Below are 13694 nucleotides of genomic sequence, written 5' to 3'. Positions count from 1 at the left end.
AGCTGCAAAGCTTAGTTGGCTGCTGTTGACCAACATTTCTTTGACCAATGTCTTCTGCCTCTGAACTTAGATCTCTGGATTCTCTTCTTGGTGGCTTTTTATCTTGTTCTAGGAAATGTGCATCTTTATTATTTTAAGCACTTTGACATGTCCTTTTGCAGACAACTCTTAACCAATTTCTTTTCTCATTATCCTCACTGATTATTTGGAGCATCAATTTGTCAAGGAAGATGTCCTAGTCCCTTGGGACCTATATCTCACAGTATTCTGAAATTACCCTGTGCAGTACACTATAAAACTTTTTTATTTCTTTTGCATATCATTTGTTGTTTAGTTTTTAGGAGCTGCTTTTCCAAAATATGAGCTGTGTGATATGTTAGCCACTTTATCCCCTCAGTCACATTATCCTGTTTCTGTATTCTGAAGACTACCTCAAGGTCTTAAATTTTCACTGAATCAACATGTTAGGCATGAGGATGCTAGTTATAACCAGTCTTATTGCTATGACTCAATACCCAACAAAATCAACTTAAGGAAAGCAGGGTTTACATTCATAGGGATATAATCATCAGGCCAGGGAAGAGTGGTGATAGGAACTGGAGTTGCCTCATCTCCTTGTATCCAGTCAGGAAACAAAGCAATGGACACACTGCTGAGCTTCCCATCTCCTTGTCACTTAGTCTAGAACCCCAGTCAGTAAGTTGGTGCTAATCACATGACAGGTGGGTCTTCTCAGCTTAGCTAACCAAATCTAGGCAATCCCTCACAGACGTGTTCAGATATTTGTTGCCATGATGATTCAAAATCACATCAAGTTGATAATACCAATTAACTATCATAATAAAAATACATAAAATGAAGTAGAAACAAAAAGGGGGTAATAACATCTTGTGATCTTCAATGACAAATATTCAGAAGCCTAGACTGGGATTCATCGTTCAGGCTACTGTTACCTTGCGCTCACTGGATAGCCTTTCCCGCTGGGACATCTCATGCTGTCTCTCTCTCTCTGCTTCGGTAGTTGACGGACAGTGGCAGGAATGGAGTTCATGGAGCCATTGCTCGGTGACATGTTCCAATGGGACACAGCAGAGGAGCCGGCAGTGCACAGCAGCAGCTCACGGAGGCTCTGAGTGCAGAGGGCCGTGGGCAGAGAGCAGAGAGTGCTTCAACCCTGAGTGTACAGGTAAGGCTACTTGCTTTGTGCCAACAATGCCCGCAGCCCATAAAACCTCAGAGTGCCACAGCAAAGAGTCATACAATGAAAGCTGACTATATATTCTATTCATATGCCCAAAGCCAACTATATTCGTTTTTTTTCTACTGTACACTGTAATAATAAAGTCAGGAAAATCTGGAGATTCTGAGATCAAATAACAACTAAGTTAATGAAGCTTAGCACTAGGCTTACAGTTTTTTAAAAGTAAGTTCCCTGTGCATCTGAAGTGTCTGCCACACTTATTTAATTCTTCTAATCACAAAATGCACAGTGTTTGACCAGTAAGTCAAATATTTGGACAATATTTATTCTTGACAGTAGATTAATACAAACTGAAAGGATCTTAATATCTCCAGACTTACACCTTTACTAAAGCAGCACGTGCTGCGACTGCTGTTCAGCACGACCCATTTCTTTCAGCCAATGGTCAGTGGAATCAGTGGGGTCACTGGAGTGGATGTTCCAAGTCCTGTGATGGAGGCTGGGAGAGGCGAGTGAGGACTTGTCAGGGCGCAGCTTTAACAGGACAGCAGTGTGAAGGAACAGGTGAAGAAGTAAGACGGTGCAGTGAGCAGAGGTGCCCAGGTAAGAAGGAGCTGGGAAGTGTGTGTGTGTGTGTGTGTGTGTGTGTGTGTGTGTGTGTGTGTGTCCTGTTAAGAATAGCACTTCCTTGGTTAAAAGACTGATACTAATAACTGGCCATACACTTGTTTTAAAATAGTATGTGATAACTTCTCTTGGTATGTCAGAATAGTCCTGTAAGTTTTAATGTATTTGTTGTAAAGTGACATTGAAATACATGATAGTCAAAAAATATCCACAGAGGAGAATAATTAGGTTGGGTGTGATTTATATCATTACATCATATCTTTCCACTATTTTATGAAATTTGCTTATTGAGAATACAAAAATGTTCTTAAATCTTAATATTTCACTTAAGTTTTAAGCAAATGAAACACAAAGGTATTATTGAAATTCATATGCTTTCATTTTTATGACTGATCAATATCCCCTTGATGGATGACCTTAGACATCTCAATTTACCCATTCTTGTCCAGTTTTCAGTCATACAAAAAACACTATGGGTAAAATATCAAATGTAATGGCTAATGAATGTGGTATGCATTTAAACACAAATAATAACATGGGTCAGACACTGTCCAGACTTGAATCATTTCTAGCAAAGGCTCCTTTAGAATACTAGATTCTTTCCTTAAAGTCATTGTGACACACTGAATACTCAATAAATAAGTGAAAATCCTGATTTTAGGATAATACCATTGTGAAACTGACACAAACATACAAGAGAGTGATAACTTGGTCTTATAATTGCCCTGTGAAATGAACTCAGAGAAGGCAAATGTCCTGTTGTGTTTATTCCATAGGTGTGTTTGTTTAAGTTGATTGTAATTGGAATGGATATAGAATCACTTTGGAGACAGATGTCTGGGCTGGGCATGTCAGTGAGAAATCAGATATATTAGGTTAACGGAGGTGGGAAGACCCACCCTAATGCTGGACAGAATACAAAGAAGAAAGCAAAGCAAGCCCCAGCATTCACCTCCCCCAGCTTCCTGACTGCTTACAACGTGATCAGCTGCCTCAAACTGTAGCCACACTGTGTGCTGAGATAAACTCTTTCTTAGATGGCTTTTGTCAGAGTATGCTGTCCCAGCATTATTTTATTAACTAATGCAAAAATTTGGTATAAAGAAGTAGAGTCATTGTTACGATAAAACTGACCTTGCAGTTCTTAAGGCTTTGGAACTGGTTAGTGGGAGAAATATGGAATACTTTTGATCTGCTACCTAGAAGAGCCCTCAAAAGTGTAAACACAGCATGAGCCATTCTGATGTGAGTGCAGAAGAACAGAAAATGGGGAGAAGAGGTTTCAGAGGTGAACATGCGCACCATCAGAAGTTGGATAATATTTTAAGTGGCTATCTGGCCAATGATCTGGCTGTGTTTTGTCTATGTTCTGAGTGCTTGAGTGAGGCTAAATGTATTCGATGGATGTGTTTGCTGGGAGGAACTTCAGACAGGACAGCCTTAGGCAGGCCAGGCACTATTCCGGCTTACTGCTGTCGTTCAAGTCCACAGGGAGGAAGCCAAAACTAAGTAAGAGTCCCAGGGACAAAAATGCTTTCCATCCAAGCCTGGCACCCTGGGTTCTACTGCAGGACCCACAGTGGAAAGAGAGAACCTGCTTCTCACACCACGGCATGCATGTCACTGCACTTACATATACACATCATAGAAACTTACACACACACACACACACACACAGAGAGAGAGAGAGAGAGAGAGAGAGAGAGAGAGAGAGAGAGAGAGCGAGAGCGCTACCCAGGAAGCATACACAGACATACACACATAACAATAATGATGATGAAATACTCTAAGTGAAGCAGAATGATATACAGAACCATGTACTTAGATGATGAAAAGTGTATGGAAAAGTTTAAAAATTCTGATAAGAAGAATGTAGACAACAAAAAAGTTGTATTCATTCTGTCAAAAGTTCAAAAGTTCAAAATTTCTGTCATCGTTGAATAGATTAGTGCCATTGAAGAGTGACTTGACATTCTGCACTGGGACAAGAGCATAGGTTCCCTGAGTGTAAGACTTTCCCCATCAAAGGCTCCTTTCAGTTAAAATACAGTTTCATTGGAATTAGGGAGCCTAAACTAAAAATGTCTCTGAAAGGATTCCTGCTCTTCGAGAGCACCTAAATTGGGATGTTTTCATTGGAATCAGCTCACAAAAGTTGATGTGAGTTCCAAGGTACTCAGTCTCTGTGCTGAGCTAGCAAAGCAACCCAAATTTGGCAGAATCACTTTGTAGTGGTTAAAGATATTTGAAAGATACAAGATTGGAGTAGTCACAGAGGCTTATGCCATGATTCCTGAGAGCTGATAAACCCAGGCAGTATGTCAATCTGATTACCTGCAAAGAGGTCCTGAGAAGCCACTCCTTGAAGCTTTGATGGTAAAACCAATGTTGTAGTGGAGCCCTCTGGTGGTCAGAGATGCCAGAATCATGGGACCTCCAGTGAAGAAGGTTGTAGACTTGAAGAAGGGAGGAGAGAGACTAAGTTTGCTATAGGCAGCAGGACTGGAAGGGCAGAGATGCTTAAGCCCTTTGGAACTCCCTAAGTGGAGCTGCAGGATTTATTGTCTGAGCTTGTGGGTTTCCATCTTGGTTTGCCTGATCATTCCATACTATCCTTCCATTCTCCAGTTTATAATGTGAATACTTCTACCTGCTAGTTTGTTTTGAACATGTGTATTTTATTATTTTATAGATGCTCACCATTATGCATTGCTTTGAGTCTCCAATGACACCTGGACTTTGTAATTTTGAACATATTAGGACTGTTTAAAATTATGAGACCTTTGAACTTGGACTGAATGCATTTTGCATTATGAGATGGTCATTAGCTTATTGTGACAAGAGATGGATTAAAGGTGGTGTGTTCTGTGTCTAGGTGACAAATGGCAGGCTTGTGATTACTTGTATTTGTCAACTAGACAGGAGGAAGAATCACCTCAGAGACAAATCTCTGGTCAAGTCTGTGAGAAATTTTCTAGAGTAGTTTGTTGTAGAATATTACTTAAAGATATGTCACATATGTTTATGCTGTGGAATATTTGTTTAATGATGTAAAAATGTGCTGCATTCTCTTAAGTTGCATTTGTTTAACTCTGTGAAGCTGTGTTTCTTTGCCTGTCTAAAACACCTGATTGGTCTAATAAAGAGCTGAATGGTCTATAGCTAGGCAGGAGAGAGAAATAGGTGGGGCTTGAAGGAGGAGAAAATAAAAAAAAAAAAGAAGAGAAATCTGGGAAGAAAGATCAAGGAATGAGAAAAGGAGTGGAGGATGCCATGGGCCGGCCACCAGCATCCCAGCCAGACACAGAATAAGAAGGAAAGAAAAGGTATATAGAAATAGAAAAAGGTAAATGCCAGGAGGCAAAAGATAGATGGGATAATTTAAGAAAAGCTGGCTAGAAGTAAGTCAAGTTAAAGCTGGCCATTCATAAGTAAGAATAAGACTGTGAATTTATTTGGGAGCTGGGATGGAGACCCTCCAGAGTAAAAACAACCAAGTACAGTAGATTTGGGGTGGGAAGATCCACTTTACCAGCCTGATCCAATAAAAAGAAGAAAGGACACTGAGCACACAGTCCCTCCATGCTTCTTGATTATAAATGTAATGTGACAGCTATTTCTGGCTCCTGCTGCCAAGATAAGCTGAAAACCCACTACTCCTTATATGACCTTTGCCAGGGCCTTCTGTCACAGCAGGAAAACAACAACAATGCAAAAGTTTCCTGTTTCCCTGTTCTGGTCACGGGTTTTTGGTGTTTCTTTGCAGTGTAGAAGCTATTGATTTATATCTAAAATGACAACGACCTCAGTTTAAAAATGCAAGTATTCTAAGAGTTACCCAGTAGTCAAAACATCGTGTTTCTCCATAACGAAAATGCTAAAAGAATTTTTTCAGTTCAGTAAAAATAATCACATCAGAAACTAGAGTCTTTTTTTTTTTTACTCATATTGCATTTTCTCATATTATTGGGGTGAGTGGGGAGGCCTGCCACAACTCACATGTAGAGATCAGAGGACAATTTGGGGGAGTCAGTTGCCTCCTTCCTGCTTGTGGATACTGGGAGGTCATCAGGCAAAACAGCAAACACCTTTTACCCAGGGATCCATCTCTCTGGCCCAGAAACAAATTTCACATTTTGCAGTTTGTCAGCAAGTCTTTGTTTGGCACAAGATCTAAAATTAATTTTGCTAATTCTTCAGGCCATGTGAATTCAGAATGATAAGAGACAAATAGCATGCAGAACTCTACTGCGAAGGATGCCCAGGCAGATTAACAAGGAAATCCCTGCACTGTGTGAGAATGAACAAGCTTTAAACAAAAACATTTGTTTTGCCAAAGGAGAAATTTCATTAGAACAGTAAAGCATGATTAAACAAGACCCTCTTAATAGTTGAAGGTATCTGAACCAGTTCTAGCATATGAATCTTGTTAGCTGTCCACAGCTGCATTCTCATCTGCATAGGTAAAACAGAACAGCTGCTATCAGATTTACAAAGATTGCCACCTGCTGTTTGCAAAGCATTTTGCAGATCGGTTTGTGGAAAGAGTGCATATTTTCCTTGTTACATCTATTTGTTAAGGTTCATGACTTAAGACAGGTTAATAGATTATCACATAAAACCAAAAGTGATTTTATATGATGCTGTATTTCTTGGTATTAGCATTCCATTTCTCTCTCTTCTGGAAGGTGATTGGAAAACAATGGTAATGTACTCACAGATATATAGTTCCCTGGTGAAACCTACTTCTTGAGTCAGCTAAATAATTGTTAAGATTAGTGCTTTTACAGTGACAAACACGTTCCATTTACAGATGTAGCTGTATAAAGTTGTTTCTTTTTTTTACTAGCATTTAACCTGATACCTTGCACAGTTTGTATTATGCATTAAAAGGTGTTCACAACTATTAATTTCAAAACTTTGAGCCTCTGTTGAGGATAGGATGTTTTTATCATAATATTTGATGTATCTATTCACCAACACCTCATATGTAGCCATTTTATCAAAAAGTGGTATTTATAAGTAATTATTTTACAGTTTTACAGGACAACTGACATACACTAAATTTTAAGTCTTAGAACTACATGAACCCTGTTTGATTCCTCATCATGGTCACCATTCATCCTTTTGTGGATAGTGGTCATAATTCCAGCCAAGATATTGCTTCAGATCCACACACTGACAAAACATATTGGGAAAGTGTTCATATCACCTTAACATTTATGAAGGTGTTTTCTTTTTGTCCATAACAAAACTCCAACAAGTATTTCTTTTAAAACAGTATTTTTCCCAGCATTATTTTTTAATATTACTTATTCTTGATTTTTTTGGGGGGAGAGTGGTTCTGGGAAGAACTAGTGTTTATTTTTATGCTTCACTTAATTTGAATTAAAAAACAAATTAATCAACCTTGGCAAGAAACCCTCTATTGTCAAAAAGGAGAGAAATATATACATCTTTTGATAACCAATGAAAAGCAATCATCTAGATATTGGTGAAATTATTAACGCCACTCCACATAGTTAAAAAGGTTTATTTTGTGGGGTAACTTACAAATAAAGGGATAGGTTGTAGGGTCTGGCAAAGGTATGACGCAGTCTGGCGGTGTTCTCTGAAGAACTCTGCTCAGTCTACCTCCTATGTCCAGTGTCCCAGAACCAAGAGAGTGAGCCCTCCTCTCAATCTTGGGTCTTCTGCTTCCTCCTCCGCCCCGCCTTGTAGGTGTGACCATTACCGAAGCCTCAATGGGTGTTGGAACTTCCAGGCCAATGCTGGGATGGCTATCCACTACATCTCCCCCTTTTGTCTAAATAAGAAAGTTCTAACCTGATACAAGACTATATACAAAGAGATGGTTATCAAATATTGTCCAGGAGTAATGAGGGATAATGACTTAGATAAGTTGGAATTACAATAAGTGCAAACAATATCAAGCAAAAAACACATAGTGAAATCCAGGGAAGTCTAGAGCATGGGTAGATGGCATGTTACAAAGATCATTCCAAAAGGTGTCCTACCCTAAAGAACCTGAGTCTAATACTTAATATATTCTACCTAAGATATTATATATGTATATATACTAAGTTGTAACTATAACTGCTAATATTAATTAACTCTAACTACATCTAGATTTAATAAAATGCTATTACATTATCTACAAAACATATCAAAAATGCCTATCAAGATTAGAATTTTTTTATGGGTAAAGAGGGTAGGACAATGCTAAAACAGCATCATTGACACACATACCCCCCCCCCCATAAGATGTTTCATTTGTTTTCCTAAGAAAGGAGAACCATAGAGACCAAAACTTAAGAATACTACTGGTTGGGAAATAGGATCACTCCAGGGGAGATAATTAAGTGTCCCAATTTTTAAATTGGTCAAGCTCACCAAATAATTATTTCATGTATCTCAGTTTCATCACAAACCCTCAGGCTTTGATGGGTAAACGTTGGGATGGTAATAACTTCACTGACTTTGCTTTCTACTACAATGTGAAACATTCATTCAAATTCATTTTTTTTCCAATTTTTTCCTGGTCATTATTCAGAAATCAAATATTACTAATGGACTGACTAGCCTTAACTTTTTGGCTGCCTGGGGACATTCTTACTAATGTCCATTATTCTTGAGTCACTAATCACTAAATTGGAATCTATCACTTCCAGAAAGGTATGATTCTTCATCCGCAAATAAAGTTTTCTTCTTGGGAATCACACTTGCTCTGTCTGTGGTCCTGACTGAAGCCTGCGGGTTGAGGGTGTTGTGCTCAGGAACACTAAATGTAAATGGAGGCATGAGGAGCCAGGGAGCTGGGGAGGCCAGAGATGAAGTACTTGTGCTATTTATCTCTAGCTCTCAATGCCAAAGGAGGGCAGCAGTAGCAGCAGTTATGCTAGCGCCTTCAGCACCGCCGTGTTTGTGTATGAATCTCCTGCACACTGTCATATCATAAACAAAAGCGCTGTGTCCTTGCCCATTTACAAGTTGTCATGTGGGCAGAGAAATTTCATTTTTGAATTTTTTTCCTCCCTCAAGCAAGACTGTCTGACAAAAGGATTAAAGGAAAGGACTTTACTTTGTGCCCGTATCTTTGCAGAAGACCACCTATCACTGTCAAAGGCAATGCTTTTGACCCTTTAGTGGGCTTCAGATTCATGCAGAGGGCTTATTGAAGCAGAAAACCGAGCTTGTTGAGTCCTGACAGAGCATCAGACACTCTGGTTAGGTAAAACTTGTGTGGGCTTGAGAACTTACATTTCTAATTGCAACAAACTGCTGCCGCTGCTGCTAATCGTCTCCAGATCATCTTTTAGACTGCAGTGACCTACTAAAGCACTGAGTTCAGTGTTGACAGTAGATGGCACTAGGTATTGACTTCTGTTTCTCATTGTCAAGCACCTCAGGTATATTTTAAAGAACAGAGATGTAAATAAGAAGTTGAAGATAGCCTTTAAATGAAAGAGAGATCTTATTGTTCAATAAATATCTAAAATAGGGTTGAGTCCTCCCCCAAAGCACAAGTGTTGATTATTTTTACAGTTCTTGGAGAAACCAGCTGAATTTAATGGGCAGAATAAAGGAAGAAGCACTGAGGGCCAAAGGACTCAGGGTTTAAATTAGATAGCACTGTGGGTCCTTTACTCAAGCCTGTTGCTATGGAAATAACTATTATAATAATGCATCTTAGCAGATTGCTCATCAGAGAAGACTTTGAGGAAACTCACAGAGGTTATTCCAGGGTAGAAACTTAAAAATCAGTTTAGTCTAATCTTCTATTAGCCACCTTGTCTGATTTAGAACTATTTAGCAACATCTTCAAATTGAGAAGAAAAATACAGAAACACATATTGCTATTTTTTTCTTCTTTACATTGAGCATTACTGTAGTAAAAGAAGTACATTTTAGAATATATCTAACAATTATCTTCAGTCAGAACACCAAAATACATTTGAAAGTTTTAATTAATACAACTCTTTTGTCTCCATGCTCACAGAGGCACTAACCTCTCCTATTAAATTTGACATTTCTCTTCCTCATTGATTCCCTGCATTGCCTGGTGTGAGTGACCTCCCCTTCAGCGCCCACTCTTCTCTTCATTTTCTCTTTCTAGTCAAGAGTAAAGTCTTTGGGACATGCCTGCAGATCTACAACTTTGTCTTGCACCTCTCATAAATTCCCAGCATGCTTTGCCAGCAGTCATCTACCAGAGAAGGGAGAAGGAGAATTTTTCTACTTCACAGGCAAATCCTTTGTGTTGTTTGAACCAATTATCGATTCAAGCAGTCACTTTCCTAATGACAGATCCTCAGTCATCTTTTTCTTTCCTAGGTGGTCCTGTGCATGCCCCTTGCCAGCACCTGTTAGTAGTAGAGGAACACCGAAAATAAAGTGTGGAATATGGAGCCCAGGGAACACTGGATTCTTGTTCTTGGTGTCTTGACAATTAAAATGGAAACAACATGATGTAGGGAATTGCTTCAATGTGCTAAAACATTAAAACTAAATATGGATGATAAATGGCAGTTGATGAATTCTATGTTACTTATATCAGTCATACCTCGTTATCAGTTCTAAACAGGTTTGTCTGATTAGTATGGCCTTGCCATATGACTCACTTGGTTTCAAAACCTTGCATAGATGCTCATTACTTGCCAAATTTAGTGTATACCCTTAGAATCCTGATATTCTCCCAATGTCAGCTCCACTGGCTTTGCAACATTACTTCTTTCTACTCAATTATAAACATTATATATATGTATGTATTATATGTAACGAAGTCACACTTGTCCAGACTGTTTTCTGGAGGCAATGGTACATGTTCTTTCTACATACTACAGTTTTTATTATAGCTATCTGGACCACCTTATTGTTGATGCCTCCTTGACTTTGACAGTTGGCATGGGAGCCTCTTGGGAGTCAGTCCATTGATGAGTCTTCCCCTTCTCTCCCTCTTATGAGTGCATCTTTTTCACTGAAACCCTATAAAGTTAGTCTGTGTTCCCATTCTTGTGTCTTCTTAATAGTCCATCTGACTGATTATATTAGCTTCAATTCCAACATATTCATGTGTACAATGTCTTTTCAGCCTGACATGCCATACTCCATGCTGAGCCTTGCTGAGCATAATAGGTCACCAGATTTATATTTCATACCATTAATGCCATAATGAAAGTAATAGTAATATTTTTATGGTCATCTAAATAAACTAGGTGGTGGCTATGATATTAATATGTACTTTATAATATTTAACTCTTTCAGAATTCTGTTGTTATCTCCAAGACTAATTCATTGGACATTTTCCCCCAAATCTATAATTTTATTTTTCAGTTATAATTTGTACAATTATCTATCATCTTTTATAGATACTTGATAGATATGAGATAGGAAAATACATAAATTTCCTTGCTCAGCTCTTCCGTTTTCCCACATCTCAACCCCACTTGTTCTTTCTGGTCAGAGAACCTCAAGGCAGTTCATAATAATCTGTAAAGTTGGCATTGGTCAAATGGGTCCCAATAATGTCCCTGAAGAACTGAGTCTATCTGCTATGAAGGAGATGTGGCCAGTGGTCCAAATCTCAAGTAATCTTGTTCTTTTACTCTAGTGTGCCACCAAAGGTTAGTTTGTACATATACATGTGGGAACATAGTTAATTAAAACTAGCTGTTCTTAAAATTATATAATGTGACAAGCAAACCTAATGTTCTTGGAAAGTCGTGTGTGTGTGTGTGTGTGTGTGTGTGTGTGTGTGTGTGTGTGTGCGCTCTTAGAACTTAGTGAATAGCTTAGAGCTATGCTTCAACATTAATGTTAACTTCTCTCTAATTTGCTAAGAAATTAAAGGTAAAGACAATTTCTCTGCTAGACTGAAATACATAGTTTGTTTGCAACATGTAATAAAATACTGTCCAAACACTATCCCATACTGGTAAAATACTGTACCAAAGCCAAATAGGCAATCTATCACAAGACAATGAAGAGCTGAGATGTTTTTTACTTCAAGACTCAAAAGCTTTTTTTAGAAAGAGATAAATAAGTAATTCATCAACAGAACAATAAAATGCTTCTGTACTTGGAGACAAAGTAAATATCCCTGAGCATGACCATAGGTCACTACTTCCTCAATTGAGTAGCTTCGGGTTAGGTATGTTTTTCTACCTTGGTTCCTTGTTTAAAATGAAGGTCTCTTCAAAATTAGCAAGAGGGTTGATGCATTAAATACATAATATACTTAGAAGAGTCATTCATGGAGGGACAGTCATGTAAGTTAAGATAAAGAGAATGTTCTATAAGAAGACAATAATTCCATCTGGGATAGTGGTGTGTTCCTGTAATTGCACCATTTGGTAGGTGGAGACAGAAGGACTGTACATTCCAAGTCCAACTAGGCTACATACTATGGCCCTGTTTGAAATGTACAAACAAAATACCACATGAAACTTCATAAACTTCTTTACTTCAGACCTTAGTAGCAGGATGAATCCTTCACGGAGTATGTCGCATGTCTGAAATCAGAGTTGGAAGCCCTGAAAGCTCAGAGACCACCCTCTTCCCTCTTTTCCTCCCCAGCACAAGGAATTCACAGAATAACAATGATTCATGATTTGCCGGCAAGTACAGTTTGAAACGTGGGGGTCATGAGTAGTGCATGTTTTGTTTTTCTTTTTTCTGTATACCAGCTCTGCAGTTTATCATCAATTTCCCTTAAATGCATCAAATTGATTTAAGTCCTGTGTAATTTCTGCTATTTTTAAGAGATGGTAAATCAGTTTGAATAGACAGATTAACAGCTAATCACTAGGTAATTGCCACCTTGTTTTAAGCAGGCATGCTAACTACATACTTGTGACTTCAAGTACAGTTGTATCTTCCGAATGGGTTTTTATCTTCGTACTCAGGGTGCCAAGCAGTGGATCTTGCAGCTGAAGAGCAGTTGGTATGGCAGTGTGTTAAGATCCCTTCACACTGCTGGAAAAAAGATCCAAAGCCCTTTATATTTTTATACCTAGGCCACTCTGATATTTTCTAACTTACAAGGTAAACAGAGGTAGCATGCTTCAGGAAAAAAAAATTAACATGGGCCATCAGCTCAACATTCCTTCCTTGGCATGGTTTCTATGTACCAATTAAAAATTTAAACTGTTATTCGAGATTATAATGTATTTAGATCATTTCTCTTCCCCTCTCCCCTCTGAGCCCTTCCATTTATGCTTCTTACTGCCATTTAAATCCATGGCCTCTTATTTCATTAGTACACACACACACACACACACACACACACACACACACACACACACACCTGTCCAGAATGTATAACGTTACTTGTGTGTGCATGTTTGCTGGGCTGACCATTTGGCATTAGATGAGCAATAGTGAACTCGTTCCTGGGGAGGACTCCTTCTCCCACCCCCTCTACCCCCTCGTTGCCTGCAGTTCTTTGTATGGGAATGGGGCCCCTTGGGCCTCCCCCGCTTTCCCCATCCACGTTACCATATCTATCAGTGATGTCCTTGTTCAGCTCTTGTTTAGGGAGCCATACTCCTGAGGCTTCATGGGCATAGCATCTGACATTTCTAGAAAACACAACTTCACAATTTTGAGGTCGAGGCTTAGATTCAGGAGTTGTATTGTAGATGTGTCCTTTGGGACTGGGTTCGATAGTTCTGCGTTTTGATTGGTTGTGGCTTTCTGGAATAGTCTGTCTGTTGCAGCTCATTTTTGATAACACTTACACATGCTCAGGTACTTCAATTACAAATTGTAGTCGTCATCCCCTCCCCAGAGCTTTTTCTGTCCCCATACTGGAGCTAAGGATGTCGCACAATGGACAGTCTCCTTTGATATCTGTCTTCATCCTTTA

General features: G+C 38.9%; 1 protein-coding gene across 3 annotated transcripts in view; it reads left to right on the top strand.

The window, feature by feature from the left end:
- Adgrb3 (adhesion G protein-coupled receptor B3) overlaps positions 1-13694 on the top strand; it is a 725876-nt gene that overhangs the window by 287036 nt on the left and 425146 nt on the right. For all 3 annotated transcript variants that reach the window (XM_036167755.1, XM_036167756.1, XM_036167754.1), the window contains exons 6-7: positions 1022-1186; positions 1640-1804. In XM_036167755.1, coding sequence (XP_036023648.1) covers positions 1022-1186; positions 1640-1804 — 330 coding nt within the window. The remainder of the gene's footprint in view (positions 1-1021; positions 1187-1639; positions 1805-13694) is intronic.

Source organism: Onychomys torridus, chromosome 18 (assembly GCF_903995425.1).
Source record: "Onychomys torridus chromosome 18, mOncTor1.1, whole genome shotgun sequence".
NCBI lineage: Eukaryota > Metazoa > Chordata > Mammalia > Rodentia > Cricetidae > Onychomys > Onychomys torridus.
This window is presented reverse-complemented; position numbering and strand designations above follow the sequence as displayed.